This window comes from Amyelois transitella, chromosome 11, assembly GCF_032362555.1.
Source record: "Amyelois transitella isolate CPQ chromosome 11, ilAmyTran1.1, whole genome shotgun sequence".
NCBI classification, from domain to species: domain Eukaryota; kingdom Metazoa; phylum Arthropoda; class Insecta; order Lepidoptera; family Pyralidae; genus Amyelois; species Amyelois transitella.
Genome location: NC_083514.1, coordinates 820,573 through 847,042, shown reverse-complemented (window position 1 = coordinate 847,042; position 26,470 = coordinate 820,573). Strand labels below are relative to the sequence as shown.

The 26,470-nt window shown below is 36.7% G+C and overlaps 1 protein-coding gene across 1 annotated transcript; it reads left to right on the top strand.

Annotated features, from left to right (window-relative positions):
- Positions 1–390: 390 nt before the first annotated feature.
- On the top strand, positions 391–26,470 carry LOC106133435 (DNA topoisomerase 2). Its single transcript, XM_013333160.2, has 19 exons — positions 391–573; positions 1,867–2,095; positions 2,272–4,171; positions 4,735–4,874; positions 5,721–5,923; positions 9,446–9,594; positions 10,601–10,838; positions 11,610–11,767; positions 12,621–12,829; positions 13,416–13,556; positions 14,427–14,565; positions 15,300–15,423; positions 16,169–16,324; positions 17,289–17,429; positions 18,950–19,057; positions 20,792–20,963; positions 21,791–22,020; positions 22,536–22,708; positions 23,323–26,470. The coding sequence occupies exons 1-18, from the start codon at positions 559–561 to the stop codon at positions 22,686–22,688; spliced, it is 4,605 nt and encodes a 1,534-aa protein (XP_013188614.2). The 5' UTR covers positions 391–558; the 3' UTR covers positions 22,689–22,708; positions 23,323–26,470.

Genomic DNA, 26,470 nt, shown 5'->3' with positions numbered 1-26,470 from the left:
CTTCCCGCATGAGATAACTCATGCGGGAAGAATGAATAATTTGCTTTTATTTTTTCTTATCACTCCTCAGAACTGTCACAAACGCACAAACTTTTATCGCTCAAAAAGGTCATCGAAGTTTTTGTTTGTTAACTTTAAAATTATGATTATTATAATATAACTTAAAATTAAAATCGATAAATTAAATACCACTAAATAGCAAACATCTGTGTTGTTCATAATAGTAGTTATTCCTTCTGATTGCTTTGTATTTGTGTAAGCATATAATTATTTAATGACTTTATCGACAGAGGTTCTGATGAAAAAAATTGTGATGCCCTATGTCCATTCCAAATTCCAAGTTCTTGAGCCTGAGTTGAATTTACTGAAAAAAGAAATCATATTGTTTATGGTTCAATCGGCGTCTTCGTCATTTCGTTGCGTTTGTTATTTCCAGATAAAACATTGTAAAAATGTTGTTTTGCAAAAGCTAATTTAATTAATTTATGTTTCGTCTTGTTGCCGAGACAAACCGCGTTTAGCGTTGATCGCACGCGTCTTATAAACACTACTGCCAAGATGGCTGATATAAAGGTGAGATATTGGCGGCATTTTATTTTGTAACGGTCAAACTATGAAATGAACAATTGTTTGAATATTTATCATTGTAAAGATGTAAAGATGATTGTATCTTACGTCTTCAAGGGAAACATCATGTCACGACCATATTACAACAATCATTTCTTTTTATCCTTACTGATGAATCAACCTATAAACCTTGGATTTATAACTCGCTACCTATTTTATGTACGCATGCATCTTACGATCCATACGTGCATCATGTAAGGTCTGCAGCAAATAAACAAATTGAATTCTTCGTCATTTTGTCCCTTTAGCAATTTAAGCTGCTTTATCTTTGGTAACTACCTTCATTTTTTAATTACAAAATGTCCCACTAGATCTGTATAGTTATTTTACTCTGTATTCTTAAATTAGACTTGATCAAGGCTTCGCTCTCGTATGGGTTTCTAGGTAGATAAGTAGACTGAGTTCCTCCTGAGGGTCTAGTCCTTATCTCTACTAGATATCAAAATTGGTCCAGTAGTTTTTGAGTTCTACAATTTTTTTTTATTTTCATATATGTATATATATATTTTCATATAAAGAATTTGCATATATAAATTCTATATATTTTCATATATAGAATTTGCATTTTTAGAATAGAACTACATCAAACAGGCCAAAATTTTATATAATAATAATCACAGAATTAACAACTTAAAATGTAAACCACTTTTAACTTCAAGACTTGTTGGGCTTGTAAAATCTCTATTGTAAAATTTACTCTGGATATGTTGAGCCTGTTATAGTAAGAAATAAAATTATTGGGTTTCGTTTAGGGGCATTCCCCAGATTGATGAGAAGATTGGTATTTGTATCTGGTACCTAGGATTTAAGGAATGATTTCTTGGCTAAATTTTTTTGAAAAATAATGTACGTCACATACCTACCTACTATTTATTATTCAAAAAACTTTCAACATAAATTTTTTTACTTAATTTATTGATATTGTGGTTGAAAACACTAAAACCTTGTAGGCCACATTTTAAAAAGAAAATTAAGTAAAAAAATTTGTTATTTTCCCCTCATTTTGTTAAATACACCTCTGCAGGCTCTTCATTTTTGAGACTACATTTTAACTAGTCAATGAATAGGCAAGTGCTGTATTCCTAATTCACCCATTTAAAATCCCTGAATTGTTACAACAAAAATGCAAACCTTTTTCTTACATTAGTATGCATGAGTATTATTAGTTGAGCTATTGCACAATTTGTCATAACATCCTTCTCTAGAATGCAAAAAATTAAATTAAAAATCAAATTGCAGTCAATGTTCTCAAAGATGAACCAAAATGGCACTGGGGATGCACCAGCTCCTGCCGCAAAGGGTTCAAAGAACACCATTGAAAAGATCTACCAGAAGAAGTCACAACTGGAGCACATTCTGCTTCGTCCGGATACGTACATTGGCTCCGTCGAGAGGGCTACCGAGAATATGTGGGTGTACGACAAGAGCAAGGAGTGCATGGTGCAGAGGGAATTAACTTTTGTGCCTGGTAAGTCCAAAAATTTTGGCTATTTCACTGAGAAATTGTAATATTTCAGCAAAAATGCATTGTTGTATAGCAATTTCCCCATTAGTTACCTTAGCAAAATTCTTTAGTTTCATACATATTCCTTTTTTGGAAACCTTACCTGCAAAATATTAAAAAAAAAAATCTCCTTTTTACAGGTTTGTACAAAATATATGATGAGATATTGGTGAACGCAGCTGACAACAAACAAAGGGACCCCAAGATGGATGTGATCAAAATTGACATTAACCAAGAGCAGAACACTATCTCGGTGTACAATAACGGCTGCGGCATCCCAGTAGTGATGCATCAAGACGAGAAGATGTATGTCCCCACCATGATCTTCGGACATCTACTGACGTCATCCAACTACAACGATGAAGAAGAAAAAGTGACAGGAGGCAGAAACGGCTACGGAGCCAAACTCTGCAATATCTTCTCAACGAAATTCACAGTTGAAACTGCTTCAAAACAGTACAAGAAACACTTCAAACAAACTTGGGGCTCCAACATGACGAAAGCGTCGGAACCCAAAATAAAGGAGTCTGGCAAAGATGACGATTTTACCAAAGTGACGTTTAGTCCTGATTTGGCTAAGTTCAAGATGGAAAAGCTTGAGGATGACATTGTCGCGTTGATGTCGCGACGAGCGTACGACGTCGCAGCCTCTACCGCTGGCGTCAAAGTGTACTTGAACGGTGAACGTCTCAAAATAAATAAGTTTAAGGACTATATTGACTTGTATATCAAAGGAAAAGAGGATGAAAATGGGCAGCCTTTGAAAGTTGTTTACGAAAAGGTTAACGACCGCTGGGAGGTCGCTCTAACATTATCTGACAGAGGGTTTCAACAAGTCTCCTTTGTCAACTCTATTGCAACTACAAAAGGCGGCAAACACGTTGACTCTGTGTCCGATCATATAGTAAAGAGCGTTTTAGAAGTTCTCAAGAAGAAAAATAAGGGTGGAGTCAATATTAAGCCTTTCCAAGTTAAAAATCACATGTGGTTGTTTATCAACTGTCTGATTGTGAACCCGACCTTTGATTCTCAGACCAAGGAGAACATGACACTCCAAGCGAAAAGCTTTGGTTCGAAATGTAACTTCTCTGAGAAGTTTGTGACGGCAGTAACCAAGTCCGGATTGGTTGAATCAGTGTTAACATGGGCCAAGTTTAAGGCTCAAACGGAACTGGTGAAGGCATCAGGGAAGAAACAGAGCAAATTGAAAGGTATTCCGAAACTGGAAGACGCGAACGACGCTGGTACGAGGAATGCTCATCTCTGCACCTTGATCTTAACTGAGGGAGACTCAGCCAAGACTTTAGCCGTGTCCGGCTTAAGCGTTGTAGGTCGTGATCATTATGGCGTCTTTCCGCTTAAGGGTAAACCTTTGAACGTGCGTGACGCGTCTCACAAGCAAGTCTTGGAGAACGTAGAAATAAATAACTTGATAAAAATCCTCGGATTACAGTACAAGAAGAAGTACAATACGATAGATGATTTGAAAGCTTTGAGGTATGGCAAGTGCATGATAATGGCCGATCAAGATCAGGACGGTTCTCACATTAAAGGCTTGATCATCAATTTCATTCATCACAATTGGCCCGAATTGTTGAAACTGCCGTTTTTAGAGGAATTCATCACGCCTATAGTGAAAGCTACTAAGAAGGACAAGGAGATATCATTCTACTCGTTACCTGAGTTCGAGGAATGGAAGAGAGATACGGAAAATCATCACACATACAATATCAAATACTACAAAGGTTTGGGTACCTCCACATCCAAGGAGGCTAAAGAATATTTCCAGAATATGGACAGGCATAGGATTAGGTTTAAGTACGGGGGGGCTACGGACGATCATCACATTGAATTGGCGTTCTCTAAGAAAGGTGCCGATCAACGGAAGGAGTGGTTGACGAGTCACATGGATGAAGTCAAGCGGAGAAAGGAGATTGGTCTTCCGGAGAGATATTTGTATACTAAAGAGACGAAAGCGGTTAGCTATTCGGATTTCGTCAATCTGGAACTGGTTCTATTCTCAAACGGTGACAATGTTAGGTGAGTTTAAGCTTTATTCACAAGGGTATGAGTAGTGTGAGCCACATTGAAATATATACTATCTTGATACTGTCGTCTGTAATTACTGAGTTGTGGTTTTCTTGGTCAAACCCCGGGTTACAAAAAAGACGCGGAAGATGATAACATTATCTAAATAAAATATATATCTATGTGGCCCATTTTATCTCTGTAGAAGTGATGAGGTTCCGAGCTCTAAAGAATAAGACCACTCTCTCTCTTTCCCATGGATTTCGTAAAAGGCTAATAAACTTGGGATTCTTCTTGTAGGCGATGGACTTAGCAACCTTTAACACTATTTGAAACTCAGTTCCATTATAAAGATATACAGCTGAACGTGGCCTTCCGGTCTTATCAAGACTGTTGGCTCTGTCTACCCTGTAAGGCATATAGACGTGATAATATGTATGTATGTATGCACAATTAAAGTAAAAGCGCGAGTTTTGGAAAAAGGATTTGGCCTGATGCAATATTACAAAACAAATACATTTTCATATAATTGTTTTGTTTAGACTGAGGTTTAGTAATGATCTCATCATTTCCAGGTCCATCCCGTCAATGATAGATGGTCTGAAGCCGGGCCAGCGTAAAGTGATCTTCACGTGCATAAAGAGGAACGACAAACGGGAGGTCAAAGTTGCCCAGTTGGCCGGTTCAGTGGCGGAGCACTCTGCTTACCATCACGGTAATGTATTTATTTTTTTATTTATTTCTAACAAACTGTGATTTTGCAAACTGTCTTCATTCATAACAGTTTAAAATGGTGGTGTTTCTATACAGCTGGTAATGCGTAATAGACCGATAGGCTTTCATACATACATACATACATATGGTCACGTCTATATCCCTTGCGGGGTAGACAGAGCCAATAGTCTTGAAAATACTGAATGGCCACGTTCAGCTATTTGGCTTAATGATAGAATTGAGATTCAAATAGTGACAGGTTGCTAGCCCATCGCCTAAAAAAGAATCCCAAGTTTGTAAGCCTATCCCTTAATCGCCTTTAACGACATCCATGGGAAAGACATGGAGTGGTCCTATTCTTTTTATTAAATATTAATTGATGACATTATTGCTAAATATATATTATTTTTAATTAAGTATAAATTAAGGCGAATTTTTGATTTTTAATTTATTAATATTGAATGATTCAAATTTTAAATGAAAAAAAAAATATGATCTGACTGAATTATTGTACGTATTGTGAAGACAGATCAGTGAAAAACAATCAAAAAAAAAAAAATCAAAAAAACATCTTACACTCTAAAGAGGTTTGTCTCTTCAACACTACCTGTGTTACCGCAATAAAGTGATTTGAGTTTGGAATTTGATTTTGAATTTGAATTTTAAATTTTGAATTTGAATTTTGAATTTTGAATTTTGAATTTTGAATTTGAATTTTGAATTTGACTTTTGAATTTTGAATTTTGAATTTTGAATTTGAATTTGAATTTTGAATTTGATTTTTTTTATATTGGTGGCCGGTAACTCACACAAGCTTTTATTGATCGTACAATTGAACGTCACCCAGGCGAGCAGTCGCTGGCCATGACGATAGTGAACCTGGCGCAGAACTACGTGGGCTCCAACAACGTGAACCTGCTGCAGCCGCGCGGCCAGTTCGGCACGCGGCTGTGCGGCGGCAAGGACAGCGCCAGCCCGCGGTACATCTTCACGCTCATGTCGCAGCTCACCCGGCTCATATTCCATCCGCACGATGATCCTTTGCTGGTGGTGAGTTGGCTTTTTGAAGATAGTATAGTTTATGGTAGGCTCCACTGAGGAGGAGCGGAGTGGAGACATGTGGGGATCGACCAATCATATTACATGAAATCTAAATGTCGCTCCGCTTCAATGGAAACAGTCAAGCGGAGACGAGCGGAGCGGAGAGGAGACATGGGGGAGGGGGGGGGGGGGGGTCGACCAATCATATTGCATTTTAGAATATAGTATATTCTATAATACATACATATAATCACGTCTATATCCCTTGCGAGGTAGACGGAACCGACAGACTTAAAAAGACTGATAGGCCACGTTCAGCTGTTTGGCTTAACGAAAAAATTGAGATTCAAATAGTGACAGGTTGCTAGCCCATCGCCTAAAAGAAGAATCCCAAGTTTATAAGCCTACCCCTTAGTCGCCTTTTACGACATCCATGGGAAAGAGATGGAGTGGTCCTATTCTTTTTTCTATTTGTGCCGGGACCATTATTATATTTATAGTTACATTATACTTAAGAACAAAATATTTAATTTTGGTAATTTTTGCGTTAGCATTGTTTGATACTATAGTTTATGGTAGTTACATTATAATTAAGTACAAAATATTTTATTTTAGTCATTTTTGATGACCTCCGTGGCGCAGCGGTAAATGATTAACCCATTAGAGGCCAAATAAAAACGCACATGTTAATTTTTAATTTTTCTTTATTTATTCATGAAAGAGGAGTACAAAAACAAATAAATCTGCTCGAAAATGAAAAAAAAACATTTTTTCAGGAAATTACAGGGGTGTACCCAAATTGGCACAGTGGCCACCTAAGAGTGAAAATCAGCGAAACACGATTTTTCTATACAGAGTGTTTTCTTGCATTTTTTGCACCCCCAACGGCTTCTATTATGACAAACAACACACCGTACACGTTTCACAAGTTTTTCAGGGACGTGGTTCTTACCATCTAATTGTAACCCATCAATATTTGATGACGAAGGACGAGTGTTTTGTTTCTGAATTGAATGCCTGAGGTAGTATCTGGCTATGTTTCGCCTAAACAACAATTGGTCCATGGGATCTTCTTTAGCAAGGACATGTAGACGCCATGCGTTTGCTATGGTCATGTCAATCATGTAGGTAAATAGAACCCACCACCATTTCTTGCCATGAATCCCAATCCTATAGAGTGATATCGACTGGTCTAATTCATCCACTCCACCCATGCCTTTATTGTAATTTTGAAAGAGATGTGGAATCGTCACCTCAGCCTTCTCCTTTTTTTCTGGACACCATCTCTTTACAAGTCCTAAAGGCTCATATGAGTCGTAATTGGTAGCCATTGTGCAAATACTGTTATCTTTCCAGCGGACCAAAAGAATTTCATTATTTTTATCAAACCTGTAGTCATATACTGCTCGTGATTTTTTCATCATTTCCTTTACAGACGATAATGGGCATTTTTTGGTACGATTTTCTCTCACAGTTCCAGTGGCCCGAAATCCTGACTGACGTAAGTCATAGAGTAGATCACAGCTGGTAAAAAAATTATCAAAAAATACTTTATGATTTGCAGCATTCGTCGTCAATTTATTGAGTAGCAATTTTACTACTCTTGTACCAAGTGGCTCAGTGGTCGGCGTGGTAGACTTTCCACAGTAAATATCAAAGCTATAACAATATCCTGAAGAACTTGCAGCAACCCAATTCTTGTAACCAAACCGAACAGGTTTGCCTCGAATAAATTGCTTGGCTGGATGATGGCCATAGTACCGAATCATTGATTCGTCGATTGAAATAAACTCGTGAAAAATACCCCACTGGTTATATTTTTTCATGAGTACTTCGGACAATTTTCGGACCTTGAACATTTTATCAGAAGTAGTCGAAGCATCATTATTGTCTACCAAATGCAAGTTTCGTTTGATTTCTCTAAATCTATTTCTTGACATCGCTTTTGACACGACTTCTACGCCAACATCTTCATCCAAAGACCAATACATGTGTTCTCGAGGTAACTTATGGTAACCTGAAAGAATGAGTATTCCAAAAAATATCCTTAGCTCTTCAGTTGTGACACAAAAGTTGTGTCTATTATTTTGGCTCGCATAAAGATTGCTAAAGTGTACAATCATCTCAAATACTTCATCATCAAAAAGCTTTTCAAAAATTTGAACAGGAGTCAAATCTTTTAGTTGCTCTTTCACATGGTTCTCACAGAGTAACCGTTCCTCAGTTTCTTCGTATTGAGTAGAATAGTTAGGAGCACACTTTCGCCAAATTGGAATATTCAAGGCTTGACGACGAGATGGTACAGTGTTTCTGGATTGCTCTGCATGTGATGTACTACCTGTGTCTTTACGTGCTTTTTTTGCAGCCAAAGGCTCATCATCACTACTGTCACCAGAGTCTGAAAGACTACCAATATTGTGAACAAATACTTCAATGTTACCAGGAACGTCATTTGGTAAGCTCGACGGCATCAAATCTTCGTCGAAACCCTCTTCTTCATCAGTAACAATACTTGGATCTGGAGGAATAATGGCTAGGTCATACTCCAAACCGTCATCACTATCCTCTATTATGTCATGAATGGCATCCTCAAGTCCTCTGTAGTTATTACTGGCGCTAAAAGTCTGTTTTCGACTCATCTTGAAGTCCTGAAATGAATATTCAATTATTGCACACTTGTAGCCACTGTACCAAAATTGGCACACCAATATTTACTTGACCGTATAATTGCATACATAAGATAAAAGTTACTAAATTTACATATAAACGTTTGTCCAATATCTTATTTTATAATAACTAAAACCACTATCACGATATCGTACATCGACCTGTCGTATAAGTAAATAATATGCACTTACCTCGATGCTTCTATAAATAGATATTTTTAATTTATGAAAACAATATCACTTTTGATGTTTTATGCTTTTATTTAATTTTTTACCATAAGCGCACTCTTTTGCCTTCACAACTACGCAACAGAACATACACTGGTGTCAACACTTTTTTTATCTACCCTCAAAAAATAAGTGTTCCCAAATTGGCACGGTGGTCAAGAATGGGTTAAATGGTATGGTTCCGGTTGTACCATTTTTGTATGAGAACATAAGAGGCCGCCCGCGACTTCGTCCGCGTTGAATCAATCCCGAGGGAACTCCGAGATAAAAAGCCTATATGTTGTTCTGGGTCTTCGGATTACGATATAATTTGGTATGTAGACCAAATTTTATCGTAATCTGTTCAGTAGTTTTTGCATGAAAGAGTAACAAACATCCATGCTGACATACAAACTTTTGCATCACTACATAGTATAAAACAAAGTCGCTATTTTAGTCTGTTTGTCTGTATGCTTAAATCTTTAAAATTACGCAACGGATTTTGATGCGGCTTTTTGTGACAGGTAGAGTGATTCAAGAGGAAGGTTTTTATGTATAATATAATAACATTTATAATTTTGCACCCGTGCGAAGCCGGGGCGGGTCGCTAGTTTATAATATTAGTTGGATTTAACAAACTTCAATGATATGTTTACAGCACGAATTCGAGGATAACCAAAAAATCGAGCCGGTACATTACATTCCCATCATACCAATGGTGCTGGTGAACGGAGCTGAAGGTATCGGCACGGGATGGTCCACAAAGATACCTAATTACAATCCTCGGGACATCGTCCAGAATATACTGTAAGTACCATTTTTTACATGCTAAAGTTGGAGAGAGATGGCCTTGAGGAACATAACTTGATTAATCTTGGTCAATCAGTCAGTTTATGAGTACTCTTACCTTCTCTACTCTTACCTAAACTAATAAGCTGGAATAATGAAAAGATGTGGTTTTTGCCTACCCATCTGAGAAAGGGATGAGTTTTAATGTATGGTATGCTTACAAGTAGAGAAAGAATAGGACTACTCGCACTCCTTTCCCATGGGCGTCGTTAAAGGCGACTAAGGGATAGGCTTATAAATTTTGAATTCTTCTTTTAGGCGACGGGCTAGCAGCCTATCATTATGTGAATTCAATACTATATTAATTCTATCATTAAGCCAAACATTGAGCGTGGCCTATCAATCTTTTCAAGTTTGTTGGCTCTGTCTAACCCGCAAGCGATATAGACGTGATTAAATGTATGTGGGAAGACCTAGACGAACGTATCTTGATCAAATAAAGGACATCCTGGTAAAGGGTCAGGTCAAAAGTACACGAAACCGCCGAGCTTGCATGAAGAGAGTTATGAATGTGGACGAAGCGAAGGAAGTATGCAGAGATCGTGGCAAGTGGAAAGAGATAGTCTCTGCCTACCCCTCCGGGAAAGAGGCGTGATTTTATGTATGTAAATGTATAAGATAGTTTTTCATTCATTCATTCATTATATTAACATAGTTGTTATATTAATAGTGCCGTGTGGTTCCCGGCACCATTACAAAAAGAATAGAACCACTCCATCTCTTTCCCATGGATGTCGTAAAAGGCGACTAAGGGATAGGCTTACAAACTTGGGATTCTTCTTTTAGGCGATGGGCTAGCAACCAGTCCGTATTTGAATCTCAATTCTATCTTAAAGCCAAATAGCTGAACGTGGCCATTCAGTCTATTCAAGACTGTTGGCTCTGTCTACCCCGCAAGGGATGACGCAAGACGTGACCATATGTATTTGTATGTTATATTAATTTATGTCCATTACCCTTACAGCCGAATGCTAGACGGCGAGGAGCCGAAACCGATGCACCCGTGGTACAAAAACTTCAGAGGCACCATCGAGGGCTTCGGAGACAAGTACGTGATCTCAGGGGAAGCCGCGGTGCTCCCCGGGGACAAGATTGAGATCACTGAGTTACCCATAGGCACCTGGACACAGAATTATAAGGAGAACGTTCTGGAACCGCTGCTAGGGACTGACAAAGTGAAGCCGGTTATATCTGAGTATAGGGTGAGTTTTATTGTTGAAGAGTTTATCACAACTAATGTTATTTTAAATGTGAAAGAACGACGAAAGAGAAAGACGCACGGTAAGTTCAAAACTTCTAGCTGTGCCCGCGACTTCATCCGCGTGAAATAGTTATTTTGTGCATCATTGAAGCCTTGAGGGCTTCAATGATGATGATGATTAATTAATTTACCCCGTTTTTTTCACATTTTCTATTATTTCTTCTTCCTAATAGTTTGCAGCGTGATGTTATATGCTAAAGCTTTCCTCGATAAATGGTCTTCCTCAACAAACAAACTCTTCAGCTTTATAAAATTAGTATAGGTCAATTATGGGACACTTCAATATCACTTAATAATTGTCTTTTTGTTACACAAAATTGGTTGACGTCAAATTAATTACTTAAAATTAAGTTTTCTGTCGTAACTAGTATTTCGTTCTTAACCAGACGAGAAAATTGATGAACCTTGTATTAACACATAGACTGCCATGTCAGTCACCGGTGACTGACAGGTATATAATCTTTGTATTAGCGAATCTACTATGGCAGGCTACGTGTTAAGTGACGTAGTTACAGTACATTATTTCTGTGTCATATTAGTGTCAATGTCATTGTCAAGAGAGATAGACTAACAGTTTTGTAACGGCCGTACGAGACAATAAAACAGTTTGGCATTGCGTCATCATGCAAGCGAAGCTCGAATGTGTTTTATTTATAAATCTCCTAATATAATCATAAAAATTCCTATATGAAACAATTTCCCGCCCCTACAGGAATACAACACAGACACGACAGTCCGCTTCGTGGTGTCGCTGCTTCCGGGCAAGCTGCCCGAAGTGGAAGCGGAGGGCGTGCACAAGGTGTTCAAGCTGCAGACCACCATCTCCCTGACCTGCATGAACGCATTCGACCATCTCAACTGTCTCAACAAGTCAGTATATGTGCCGATGTAGCGGGAGAGATAGTTCGGGCTCGACCGCCACCAAAGGGAAGATGTTCCCCCAGGGTAGTGTGGTGCCTGGGGAACCGCGCGGTAGACGATGTTGTGTTGGTTCCCCAGACATCACACCTAGCGTGGTCAAGTCGTGTCAAGCTCGAATCATCGCTCCCGCTACACATACATACATATAATCACGTCTGTATCCCTTGCGGGGTAGACAGAGCCAACTGTCTTGAGAAGACTGAAAAGCCACATTCAGCTGCTTGGCTTAATGATAGAATTGAGATTCAAAAAGTGACACGTTGCTAGCCCATCGCCTAAAAGAAAATTCCCAAGTTTATAAGTCATTCCCTTAGTCGCCTTTTACTACACCCGTAAGAAAGAGATGGAGTCCTACTCTTTTTTTCTATTGGTGCCGAGAACCACACGGCACTTTACATAAGATTAGATTTTTAAATAGGATTTTTTTCTAAATGTATATGCTACATATATAAGGCCTAGATGGACGTACTGTGATACCAGTAAATACCATATTACCTCGTCAAATATATATGTATATATATATATATATATATAAACGGCTTGTTTTTGTTAACCACACCAAACCTGATATAGACATAATAAAAAAATGGATAAAACAAGTGTCTTACAGAATTACCACACATTATGCGAGTCGAATGCTAAATAAGCATAGAATGAGGTTTAAACATTGTTTTAATATTGTTATTTTTTAAATATTATTTTGGTTTATAACTTGGATATTTTCTCGTCCAAATTGTCGATAAGAGACAAAACGAATACACTATCTTACCAACTTAAATATATCATTAAATTCTCATCACAGATACGAGAAAGTAGAATCAATACTCCGTTCGTTCTACGAGCTGAGACTCAGGTACTACGTGAAACGTAAAGACTGGCTGGAGGGGCAGCTCCAGGCCGAGGCGGACAAGCTGTCCAACCAGGCGCGCTTCATCCTGGAGAAGTGCGACAAGGGGCTCGTCATCGAGAATAAGAAGCGGAAGGCCATGGTCGAGGAACTCATCAAGAGAGGTCAGGTTTTGTATACTTAAATAACTTAAATTATGTGTAACTAGCGACCCGCTCCGGCTTCGCACGGGTGCAAAATTATAAATGTTATTATACATAAAAACCTTCCTCTTGAATCACTCTACGTGTTACAAAAAGCCGCATCAAAATCCGTTGCGTAATTTTAAAGATTTAAGCATTCAGACAAACAGACTAAAATAGCGACTTTGTTTTATACTATGTAGTGATAAATGTGCCGTGTAGTTGGCACCAATACAAAATATATTTAATATAATTAAATAAATTAATAATGTGCCGTGTTGTGGTTCTCGGCACCAATACAAAAAAAAAGAATAGGACCACTCCATCTATTTCCCATGGATGTCGTAAAAGACGAGTAAAGGATAGGCTTATAAACTTGATTCTTTTTTAGGCGATGTGCTAGCAATCTGTCACTATTTGAATCTCAATTCTATCATTGAGCCAAATAGCTGAACATGGCCATTCAGTCTTTTTTTGATTGTGTGACAGATTGTGTGCTTTTACACTAAACATATTCATCTAGTTTTAAAGCAGGAAAATCCAGTAATAAATGTTTGTTTTATACCAGGATATGCCCCGGACCCCATCGCTGAGTGGAAGAAGCGAGCTGCCAAGATGCAGAACTTGGACGGAGCTGATGAGGAGGAGGACGCTGAGTCTGAGGACGAACCGGAGCCCGAGCCTGAGAAGGGGAAACCTGCTGACCCTGGTATTTAGATTTCTTTAGTTATAATCTAGATTACAAATCGAAACCGCCGAGCTTGCACGAAGAGAGTTATGAATGTGGATGAAGCGAAGGAAGTGTGCAGAGATCGTGGCAAGTGGAAAGATGTAGTCTCTGCCTACCCCTCCGGGAAAGAGGCGTGATTGTATTTAATCTAGATTGTACCAAAATTATCTGAGAAATATCGGATTTACTTTTGATGTGATTGTGATGATCTGATTATCTGAAGAACCAATGTGTTTATATTGATAAAATTAATAATTGATGAAATCTAATTATTCATACTTATTTATGTTCTAACTAATATTATAGATGCGAAAGTGAGTTTGTTTGTTACCTCTTCATGGGTTATCTACTGAAACAATCTTCTTGAAATATCACGTATATATAATAAAGAGTCTGGAGAAGGGCAAAGGGTATGTTTCATTCCCGGGTATAAACTATAGTTTGTTTGTTTGTAATATCTTTATTGTATAGAAATTTACACAGAAACAAGACAATAGTACATAGTTATAAAAGAAAGTATATTGTCGTAAAAGGCGACTAAGGGATAGGCTTACAAACTTGGGATTCTTTTTTAGGCGATGGGCTAGCAATTCAGTCTTTTCAAGACTGTTGGCTCTGTCTAGACGTGACCATATGTATGTTATAAAATAAACAAATCACTTGCAATGGCGGACTTATCCCATGAAGGGATCTCTTCCAGTCAACCGGCAAACAAGTATTTATAAAATAGTTTCCGTGGGATTTATATACATATACATATATATATATATATATAAGGAAGAAAGCTCAACTTATTTCAAATCGTATTTTATTCTTATGACATCACATGATTGTTGTGATCCCTTGCAGACAAAGCGTTCCAACAACTGAAAGAAGTAAAGAAATTCAACTACCTCCTGGGCATGTCCATGTGGATGCTCACCAAGGAGAAGAAGGAGGAGCTGTTGAAGCAGAGGGATCAGAAGCTCACCGAACTCACAGCGCTCAAGTGAGTCATAAACTCTTATATTAAAAACCGTGCCGTGTGGTTCCCGGCACCAATACAAAAAGAATAGGACCACTCCATCTCTTTCCCATGGATGTCGTAAAAAGGCGACTAAGGGATAGGCTTTACAAACTTTGGATTCTTTTTTTAGGCGATGGGCTAGCAACCTGTCACTATTTGGATCTCAATTCTATCACTAAGTCAAGTAGCTGAACGTGGCCGATCAGTCTTTTCCAAGACTGTTGGTTCTGTCTACCCCACAAGGGATAAGACGTGATTATGTGTGTGTGTATATGTGTATATTGAAAACTTGTCCAAAAAAATATACAAAAGGCGGACTTAATGCCGTTTGGCATTATCTACCAGTCTATCAGCTGACCAAACAGAAAAACTTTAAGTTGGTGGTGGTTGGTACACATCACATACATACTTGCGGCCTCTGTGGCGCAGCGGTAGTGCGCTTGTCTGTGCCACCGGAGGTCCCGGTTTCGAATCCCGGCCAGGGCATGATGAGAAAAGAACTTTTTCTTATCGGCCTGGGTCCTGCATGTTTATCTATATAAGTATTTATTATTAAAATATAGTATCGTTGAGTTAGTATCTCGTAACACAAGTCTCGAACTTACTTAGATGCTAACTCAATCTGTGTAATTTGTCCCGTATATATTTATTTTATACTGTAAAATACTTATCACCCCTCAAGGTATATGATTATATATATATTGCTTTTTATCCAGGGCTAAAACCCCCGCCATGCTATGGCGCGAGGACCTGGACGCCCTGCTGCTGAAGCTGGACGAGGTGGAGGAGCTGGAGCGGCAGGACGAGCTGGGCGTCAACAAGAAGACCAGCAAGGCGCTGGTGGGTTTCCGCAGATTTAGAGCATCCATTAGCTTTATCTATTTAGCGTTAGCTACAAAAAGCGACAAATTTAGCGCCACAATTGAAAGATTTTTGCTAATCCCACGGGAATTTTAGTTTTAAATGGAGATAGAAGGCACCCTATGCCCTTCTCTAGATTTAATTATATATATACGCAAAATTTCAAGATTGGCTTACTAAATAACCTGTGAAGGGGGTTACCACAAACAAACAAATAAACTTACTTTCACATTTATAATATTATTTAAGCTAGTAGCTAATATTAAAGATTACCCATCGTACTTACTTAAAATACTTGACCATAATAATTTATGTTTTATTTTATGCTTACTAAAAGATGGAAAGGATGAAGGTAAATATTTATCTTATTAATTTTCTATTTGTGAAATCAAATCTCGCCGCTCTTTTCGCATTTCAAAATTAATAAATAATCAGTATTTGGCTCTAGATGATGAACTTATTAAAAAAGAGATTTTTTTAGAATTTAGTCTTTGTAGGATTTTCTTGAATTCTTTTGTTGTTTTTTTTTATGGCAAACGCCACTCATATATCAAACTAATAAAAATAATCAATAAAATTAAAAAGATTTCAACGCCGCGCCAAAACAGTCTTGAAAATATATTTTTTTTTGTGCATTTAAAGTTTTGTACATTAGACATTTTGCTTAAATTAAGGTCCTCCTCGGAGCTCAATATTCAAATAAAACTATTAAAATCTATTACAGGCCGCCAACAAGAAGAATCGCAAGTCACTAATGGACATAATTCCGTCTGAGAACGGTCGCCGCATCGAGCCCAAGATATCTGAGGACCTCATCAAGAGGATCCAGGCCGCTGAGAAGGCCAAGACCAGGAAGGAGATCAAGAAGGAATATGATCCGGTAACTTTTTAGTTTCATGTATACATGCATGCATACATATAATCACGATTGTATCCCTTGCGGGGTAGACAGAGCCAACAGTCTCGAAAAGACTGATAGGTCACGTTCAGCTGTTTAGCTTAAAGATAGAATTGAGATTCAAATTGTGACAGGTTGCTAACCCATCGTCTAAAAGAAGAATCCATAGTTTATTAGCCATTCCATTAGTCACCTTTTACGGCATTCCTTTGTGGGATAAAGCCCGTCATTGCAAGTGATTTATTTTTTTTATAACTTAGTACAATTCTTGCAACTGTGTAAATGTATGTGCAACAAAGATATTACAACAAACATACAAACAAAAATCTAAACTACTAAATAATTGAAGAAAAAAAACAGTTCTGCTACATCAACTATCAAAATTATCCTATTTTCAGTTACAGAAAACATATTTCTAAAAAAGTTTTATCAATAACAAAATTAATTTATTATAAAATTCCAATTAATTTTTCTTGTTATACTATTTGGGCTACCTGTGACAGGTTCACAGTTTCATTTCTAACATTAAGCCATACAGCTGAACGTGGCCTTTCATTCTTTTCAAGACTATTAGCTCTGTCTACTCCGCAAGGGATATATCCCTAAAGTAACGTAATTATATGTATATTGTTTAAAATGACAACTAGAAGAAGACGTGGGAAGAGCTAGACGAACGTATCTTGATCAAATTAAGGACGTCCTGGTAAAGGGTCAGGTCAAAAGTACCCGAAACCGCCGAGCTTGTATGAAGAGAGTTATGAATGTGGATGAAGCGAAGGAAGTATGCAGAGATCGTGGCAAGTGGAAAGAGGTAGTCTCTGCTTACCCCTCCGGGAAAGAGGCGTGATTTTATGTATGTATGTATGACAACTATACCATCTCTACCATAAAATTAATTTATTTTGACATGTATAAAGTAAACATTATTTGTGTATGTCAACACCAGGACGATCCGACGGGCGTGAGCCCGGCGAGCGGCGAGAAGAAGCCCCGGGGCAGGGTGAAGAAGGAGAAGGTGGAGAAGCCGGAGAAAGACAAGGACGGGCTCAAGCAGACCAAACTGGGCTTCAAGAAGGAGCCTAAAAAGGTTTGTTTGTTTGTTTTTAAACTCTTTATTGCACATTAAAACAAATAACAAAACAATTATTGGATTTAGAAGAATATGGTATTATCTATCTATGTCTATCTATCTATCTATCTACATACATACATAAAATCACGCCTCTTTCCCGGAGGGGTAGGCAGAGACTACATCTTTCCACTTGCCACGATCCCTGCACACTTCCTTCGCTTCATCCACATTCATAACTCTCTTCATACAAGCTCGGCGGTTTCGGGTACTTTTGACCTGACCCTTTACCAGGACGTCCTTAATTTGATCAAGATATGATATTCTTTCTATCTATATATAAAATTCTCGTGTCACAATGTTTGTCTCCGTACTCCTCCGAAACGGCTTTACCGATTTTAACCAAATTTTGCATGCATATTCAGTAGGTCGTGAGATTCGGCTGACATCTATTTTTCATACCCCTAAGTGTTAAGGGTTGTCCACCCTTAACATTTTTAAATTTTAAATTATTTATATGGCAAAACAACATTTGCCGGGACAGCTAGTACATACATAACATTCAAATTTCAAATTCAAATACTTTATTGTTAAACATAGGTAAGTAGTACAGATCTGTTACATGTATTTATAGTATCACTATGTTTTATCCTGGAGAGGATGTAAAATAGTTAATTATCAATCACAAAATATCGTTTACATTTATGTTTGATCATGCATTTAAAAAAATCCAAATAAAAAGGAAATACATACGTACAATTATCCTGTTAATGTATGTTTATTTATTAATAAGTTTGTACGTATATTTTAGTACGTAGTAGTATATGACAAGTATTTGTTTTTATGTTAGTATGTATATATATTATTATATTATTGCTAATAATATTAAATCAAATATACCAAAATAAATTTAAACTAAATTTGACATTTGATAGGATATCATTTATATATATTTTAGTCATCTCTTTCTAAATTTATAAAATACTAAAATATTCGTCAATTATATTTGTGAATTGACGTCCGGTGAAAATGCTGCAGTGTAGTTTATTCCGTCGCTTCTTCTAAACAGAACAGAACGTTGACGTTAATAAGTCGGTGACTTTGTATTCAATTTTGAAAATAAGTCTATTCTATTCCATAACCGTGCCGTGTGGTTCCCGTCACTAAAGACACGCACCACTCTATCCTCTTTCTCACGGATATCGTATAAGGCGACTAAGGTATAGGCTAATAAACTGGCGATTCTTCTCGTTGAACGTGACCTTTCGGTTTTATCAACACTGTTGGCTCTGTCTACCCCGCAAAGATGTGGTAATATCTGCACTAGCACCTAGGTCATAACTGAAAATCAGCGTATTGCTCTACAGCAATAAATTCGTTGAGTTGTGACCTTTTTGTATTGCTGCAACTCACACCCTATTAATTTGTATTTCATATGAAATTGTAAATCGTGTGTAGCAAATCAAATAAATGAATTATCTATCTATCTATCTATGTATGTAATATATACATATATATATATATGTATTCCATTACAGAGGATGACGTTCAGCGGCAGCAGTTCTGGCGAGATGTCGGGCTCCGAAGTGGACATGGCGGCGCCCGCGCCGCGCGAGCGGGCCGCCGTGCGCAGGGCTGCCACCAAGGTATATACATACATACATACATTAAATATACATACAAACATACATACATACATATACACATACATAAAATCACGCCTTTTTCCTTGAGGGGTAGGCAGAGACTACATCTTTCCACTTGCCACGATCTCTGCACACTTTCTTCGCTTCATCCACATTCATAACTCTCTTCATGCAAGCTCGATGGTTTCGGTAAGTATATTTCTAATATATTAGGTATATTTCTATTAAAAAAACCTTTATCGCTGATTTACAGATTTACATATCTATATACTAATATTATAAAGCTGAAGAGTTTGTTGGTTTGTTTGCTTGTTTGTTTGAAGCGGTAATCTCAGGAACTACTTGGTTCGTATTGAAAAATTCTTTTTGTGTTGAATAGACCATTTATTGAGGAAGGCTTTAGGCTGTATAATATCACGCTGTAACTATTATCTATACTAATATTATAAAGCTGAAGAGTTTGTTTTGTTTGTTTGTTTAAACGCGCTAATCTCAGAAACTACTGAACCGATTTGAATAATTCTTTCACTGTTAGATAGTCTATTTATCGAGGAAGGCTATAGGCTACATTTTATCCCGGATTTCCTACGGGAAACGTCAACAATGCAGGTGAAAGTTGAATGAGTCGGCAATCTGCGAGCTTTCCACGCGAACGCTGCGCAAACCAACAAAGATATAGTAAAACAATGTACTAAAGATGTGAAGTACTCATTTTTTGCCACAAAAAAGTCCGCGAGAGCATATATCTATCTCTTAAGGTTTACTTACAATAACCACTTTTATGTTCATTTTTTAAGATTATTTTTTCATTATAAACATAAGTTATTTTAAAGCCAATTTTCTTTAATTCAGTATTAATCCTTATCCAAATAAATATGTTTATTACTTTCGGCTTTTCATGTAGACTAAAATTGCCATTTACAGTATATAAATCAGACGAATAGGTTTTGAGATATAGTCGTTATAAGCAATTTGCAGCGAAACATTTAATACGGCGAACCAGCGTTCTTTCTAATACGCGTGACCGCCTGACCGCCAAATAAATATGATGCCCAAAATAACTATTCCACGCGGACGAAGTCGCGGGCACAGCTAGTTATATATAAAATTCTCCTGCCACAATGTTCGTTCCCGTACTCCTCCGAAACGGCTTGACCGATTCTCATGAAATTTTGTTAGCATATTGGGTAGGTCTGAGAATCGGCCAACATCTATTTTTCATACCTCACCCTTAATATTTTTTTTTAACTAGAAATTTAAAAATTATTTATATGGCAAAACAATGTTTTCCGGGACAGTTACATAGTATATTTTGAAACAAATTGGTGAATTATATGACTTTCCTAAACAAACTAATATAGTTCCAAATCAAGATGGTGTAGATAATTTTGAACATGCTCTGTCGCTCAGCGTTTCTGTGTGTCATGTCTATATCCCTTACGGGGTAGACAGAGCCAACAATCTTGAAAAGGTTGATAGACCACGTTCAGCTGCTTGGCTTGATGATAGAATTGAGATTCAAATAGTGACAGGTTGCTAGCACATCGCCTAAAAGATGAATCCTAAATTTATAATCCGTCCTTTGGATTCAAAGTACTAATAATAAGATATTATAATATAATAGACAAAACATAAACATTGAGAATAAATTGAACAACAACTTAGAATTAAGAAATTTCTTTCAGCATGTCGACAATTTATTAAATTTTCTCAATTATCTCATTAATTAAACAGGTTCAAAAATATAAAGACGGCGAGGAGTCTTCCTCATCAGACTCGGAGCCGGAGTTGCACGACAACAACCTCGATGATGATAAGCCCAAACAGCTGGCTCTCAGTGATGATGACGATGATGATTTCAACGTCAAGAAGAACGGGAACAAGAAACCCGCTGAGATGGATTCTGGTGAGCAGACATCTATACTAATATAATAAAGCTGAACAGTTTGTTTGTTTGAACGCGCTAATATCAGGAACTTCTGGTTCGAATAGAAAAATTCTTTTTGTGTTTAATAGACCATTTATCGAGGAAGGCTTTAGGCTATATAACATCACGCTGCAACTATTAGGAGCGAAGAAATAATGGAAAATGTGAAAAAAAAAAACCGGGAGAATTATTCATCCTTGAGGGCTTCAATGATGCCCAAAATAACTATTCCACGCGGACGAAGTCGCGGGCACAGCTAGTACATACATATAGTCACATTATACATTACCTGTTTTGGGATTACAAACTTGATCACTTCTATTTGTGTACACATTTTTTATTTTCAGTATTTGTAATCTGTTTGGTGTGCTTAATAAATAAATTACCTGTGGGGTAGACAGAGCCAATAGTCTCGATAAGACTGAAAGGCCACGTTCAGCTGTATGGCTTGATGATGGAATTGAGATTCAAATAGCGAGATGTTGCTAGCCGGTCGCTTACAAGAGAGATCCCAAGTTCTTAACCCTATCCCTTTGTCGCCTTTTACGACGACATTCATTGGAAAAATGTGAAATTGTTCTAATATCGACATGTTACTAGCCCGTCGCTTATAAGAGGGATACAAAATTCAAATTTTTAACCCTATCCCCTTGTCGCCTTTAACGACATCCATTAGAAAAATTTGTAGTTCTATTATATTCTATCGGAATGTCAAGGCTTTGAAATTTCGACGCCAAAGAGGGAATTAATATCTTAAGGAAGTCACATATGTAGTATGCTTGAATTTTAAAAATGTTTGTTCTCAGACTGCCTGTTCGACTCCCTCATCGAGGACACGAGGCGGGAGCAGAACAACCACTCGCACGTGATCTCCAGCGACGACGGCGAGCCTGCGCCGGAGTCGCCGCCGAAGAAGAGGCCGGCGCCCAAGAGGAAAGCTGAGAAGGAGGAGAAGAAGGAGAAACCTAAGAAACGGCCCGCCAAGGTTATCAGCCTGGACAGCGATGATGATGATAGCATATTTGATAGTAAAAAGGTATAGTCACGTCTATATTCCATGCGGGGTAGGATAGAGCTGATAGTCTCGAAAAGACTGAATGGTATTGAGTGTAGTTGGCAACAAGAAAAATAGTGTCTGGTTGCTGGCCCATCGCCCAGAATAAGAATTACAAGTTTATTAGGATATTCCTTAGTCGCTTTTAACATCCATGGGAAAGAGACGGAGCGGTCCTTTTTTTTCTTTTGGTGCTGGGAACCACACGGCAATGACGGTAACTGTAAATAAATAAATATATACGGGACAAATTACACAGATTGAGTTAGCCTCGAAGTAAGTTCGAGACTTGTGTTACGAGATACTAACTCAACGATACTATTTTTTATAATAAATACTTTTATAGATAAACATCCAAGACTCAGGCCGATCAGAAAAAGTTCTTTTCTCATCATGCCGTGGCCGAGATTCGAACCTGGGACCTCCGGTGTCACAGACAAGCGTACTACCGCTGCTCCACAGAGGCCGTCTAACTGTAATTGTAACCCTTGGTCCAGACTAAAGCAAAACCAGCGAACCCGCGCAAGAAGAAGAAGAAGAACTCGAGCGGCTCCGACAGTGACGCGCCGCCCGCGCCGCGCTCGGCTGCGCGTGCGCCGCCGCGCGGGAAGTACCACTTCAGCGACGACTCCGGCTCGGAGTCTGATTGAACGGGGCTGTGGAAGGATTGGTGAGTTGGAATTATCATTTCAAACTCTAATTAAATTTTTTTTTCACTATATGTGACATTTCAAATATCATTTAATAATTGTCATATCTTTTGGTTTCATAAAATTGACGTCAAATTATTACTTTAAAACTCAAGTTCACTGGCCGCTTCCAAAGCGTCAATGCAGAAGCGGTAATAAACTGCACTGCAGCATTTTTTTTTCTATATTGCCTACTCTTCTTCTTTGTTCTAAATCTTAAATTATTATATAGAAAGAGAGAAAAATGTATATTTAGCAATAATAAATAAATAAGTAGTGTATTTGTTATACATATATCTTTTTAAGTATTTAAATAAATGTGCCGTGTGATGATGTTTTAATTTTAAAAAAGAATATCTGTTTCGTTTTAAAGGCGACTAAGGAATAGGCTTCCAAACTTGGGATTCTTTTGCAATGGGCAAGCAACATGTGACTATTTGAATATCAATTTCATCATGAAACCATACAGCTGAACGTATCAGGCCTATCAGTCTTCACAAGACTGTTAGCTCTGTTCACCCCGCAAGGGATAAAGACGTGACTATATGTATGTATGTTTTTATTTTAATCTATTTAACTATCGTTCATTTCACAGATGGCGTTCACAATGCTCACGGAGACGATAAGAAAGGAATAGTTTTATATTCTTTGATTATTTTTATACAGATTTACATTCGATAATGTATTCTAGACGCATATTTAGGAAGAAATTGGCTCATTCTATACGTCTAAGTCGCTGGCGACTCTTTATTTGTATAATAATGGTGATGATGATTTAAATAAAAAAAACGTAGGTAGTTATCACAAAACTTGACAAAAAATTTTTTGGAAACTCCGCCGATTCCCATGTCTAACGTTCCCGTGAAAATTTTGAGATTTTTATAGCTGTTTTATATGGGACTTAACTTAATAAAACCACATTAAGATTCAGTTGCACAATGACGACATTTCTTATTTCAGTTTCACACGATCGTATTTTTTGGTACGTTTATGAACGTTTATTTTTTTCATTTTTCTAGATATTTTCAGACTATTTTTTGCAAACCATTTTTCATAGGTGTTTCGGTCATGGCTTATATTCTATGTACTTATATTTTCAAAACTAAGCAATTTTTATTTTCCATGTTCATATTTTATTATCGAATCTTATTTCGATATCTTCTTGTCTTTTAAGGAAAAAAGGCCTAAGATTAAAATTATATTCCAGTCTCCGCAGCATGTCACGTGTCACGCTTTTCCATTATGTCGTGAAACGGGACAGCGATAGTTAATAAAAACGGCGTCGCGCGTGTCATGTTACAGGGGGGATAGTTCTGTTGATGCGTTTATGCAAAAGATTATAAAAGTTCTTTTTTTAAAAAAAAATTATTACTTCGTTTTTTTTCCAATTCGTGGGATAATTTGAAATAAGAACAAGTTTCTTTATTTTTTTTTTGTCTTGTGTTGTGATTAACAGTATTTTAGAGTCAGGGTAAATTAAGCATCAACATTTTAACGTTAAATATTGATTCCATTTTTAGATAATCTTCGTGTTGTAAGTCTTTAAAATATTGGTATTTAATTTTCGCTGACTTTATATGAGTTGACATCTTTTATACTTTATTTATGTACAAATTTTAGTAAATTGACTGAGGTTTAAGTTGGCGTCGTAAAATATTAGTTAACATTGGCTGAGGTAACCGCTTTCTATCAGGTGGGTACTATTGTGTGATAAGTTTGAGAAGAACAATCTATTATCTAAGTGCGATTTGGATGGTATAGTTTCTTTTTTAAGCACAACTTTAACTCATCGCAAATGTTATGAATGGTTAGATAATAAATCTATTATTATTTATTTTGAACACGTAATATAAGGCTATATATCAATGTATATGTATGTATTATAATACCACCTCGACCTTTGTTTGTTTTTAATATCTTTATTGCACAGAAATTTACACTGTTCCAAGAAATAGTACGTAGTTATAAAATAAATAAATTATATGCAATGGCGGACCTTTCAATTTAATTCGGTATATAAGTTCTGATAAATAACAATACAAATGGACAAAACCATAGTGCTGAATGGTATCGCATGATAACTATTGTCCAATTGTAATATATATTTTTCTATTCAACTCAATATTATTTATTAATTTCTTTACGTGCATTAAGCACGTTAAAATGTACAACAGGTGGACCTAACACCCCAAGGCATTCTCTGTCAGTCGAACCTTTGGACCAAACTGAGATGGACGCAAAGAAATATATAAAATATGAATACTTAATAGGTTACTTAATTTAATTATATATAAATAATACTAATAACACTTACATAGCTTTCATTTTGCCATCACACATATTTATTTTGTTTATCACTCTATATGAAATAAATATTTATTTTATTTGTAAGCATTATTAATCGTATATAGCATTTGTGGTGACGCTAAATATAATAATTCAAAATATAATTAAACTACCTACGTAGGTACTTTCAGCTCTAATAAGAGATCTGACTGTGAATCTTTACACTTAATTTTTTTTCTGAAAAAAAAGCATTGTAAATATTTTTCTTGGTTTGTGTGAGTGTAAAAAAAAAAACTAAAGGTCTTTTGATTATAGTTTATAATAACATTATTGTTTTTATAAGTTCAAAGATGGCAATTGGCTTTGATTTGGCGCTAAAGGCCAAATCCAAATGTCAAATACATATTTTTTTTTCAAAATTAATTCCATTTATAAATTTAAATAATTACTCATGTCTGTATTTGTTATTATAGGCAATACCTATAATATTGTTTAAAAGTTTCCTTGTTGTGAAAAATTGTTTTGTTCTGATATCTTAAAAATTTACTTTATCTGCACACAATAATAAAGAAAATTTAATTGCGGACAATTTTCACTACAACCTTAAAATCAGATGTGCATTATTTTCCGTTTAATATTCATTCAGCGTCATCGTTCATCATTATATTTATATTCCTCTATAATATGAAGACTGTCTGACAGTTTCATGTTAATAGCTTTATGTTCACCTGTTAAGGGTTTCAGGATAAAAATATTCCGTATGTTAGATATACATACATACATACATACATATGATCACGTCTATATCCCTTGCGGGGTAGACAGAGCCAACAGTCTTGAAAAGACTGAATGGCCACGTTCAGCTATTTGGCTTAATGATAGAACCGAGATTCAAATAGTGACAGGTTGCTAGCCCATCGCCTAAAAGAGGAATCCTAAGTTTATAAGCCTATCCCTTAGTCGCCTTTTACGACATCCATGGGAAAGAGATGGAGTGGTCCTATTCTTTTTTGTAATAGTGCCGGGAACCACACGGCACGGTTAGATATTTTGTAAACTTTTGTAAAATGTCATGTAATTTCTTGGATCTTTTGGTTTGATCGTTGTGGACGTTTCTAGTACCAATATTTAGTCGCAATTTTATCCTAATCTTGACTTTATTTTATATTTTTGTCAAAAAAAATTATGTTATATTTTTTGATATGTAAACATTTTCTTCGTGTTTATTTTTGACACTCGCACAAACAAATTTCTTCAATGATGTTATTCGTCTTTTCTTTAGTTTTTATTGTCAATCTAGTTTAATTCGATTTATTTATTAATTTTCATTGCGATTTCCAGGTTGTTATATTGCTCCTATGGATTTGTTACGAACGTATGTAATATTATGTCAATTTCGAATAAATTTAATGAAACGTCTGTATGAATACAATTTGTAAATAAATGTTTTAATTTAA

Coding starts and splice junctions, on each gene's coding strand:
- LOC106133435 (XM_013333160.2), top strand. Junction 4,875..5,720: donor GCACTCTGCTTACCATCACG/GTAATGTATTTA, acceptor AACGTCACCCAG/GCGAGCAGTCGCTGGCCATG. Junction 5,924..9,445: donor ACGATGATCCTTTGCTGGTG/GTGAGTTGGCTT, acceptor ATATGTTTACAG/CACGAATTCGAGGATAACCA.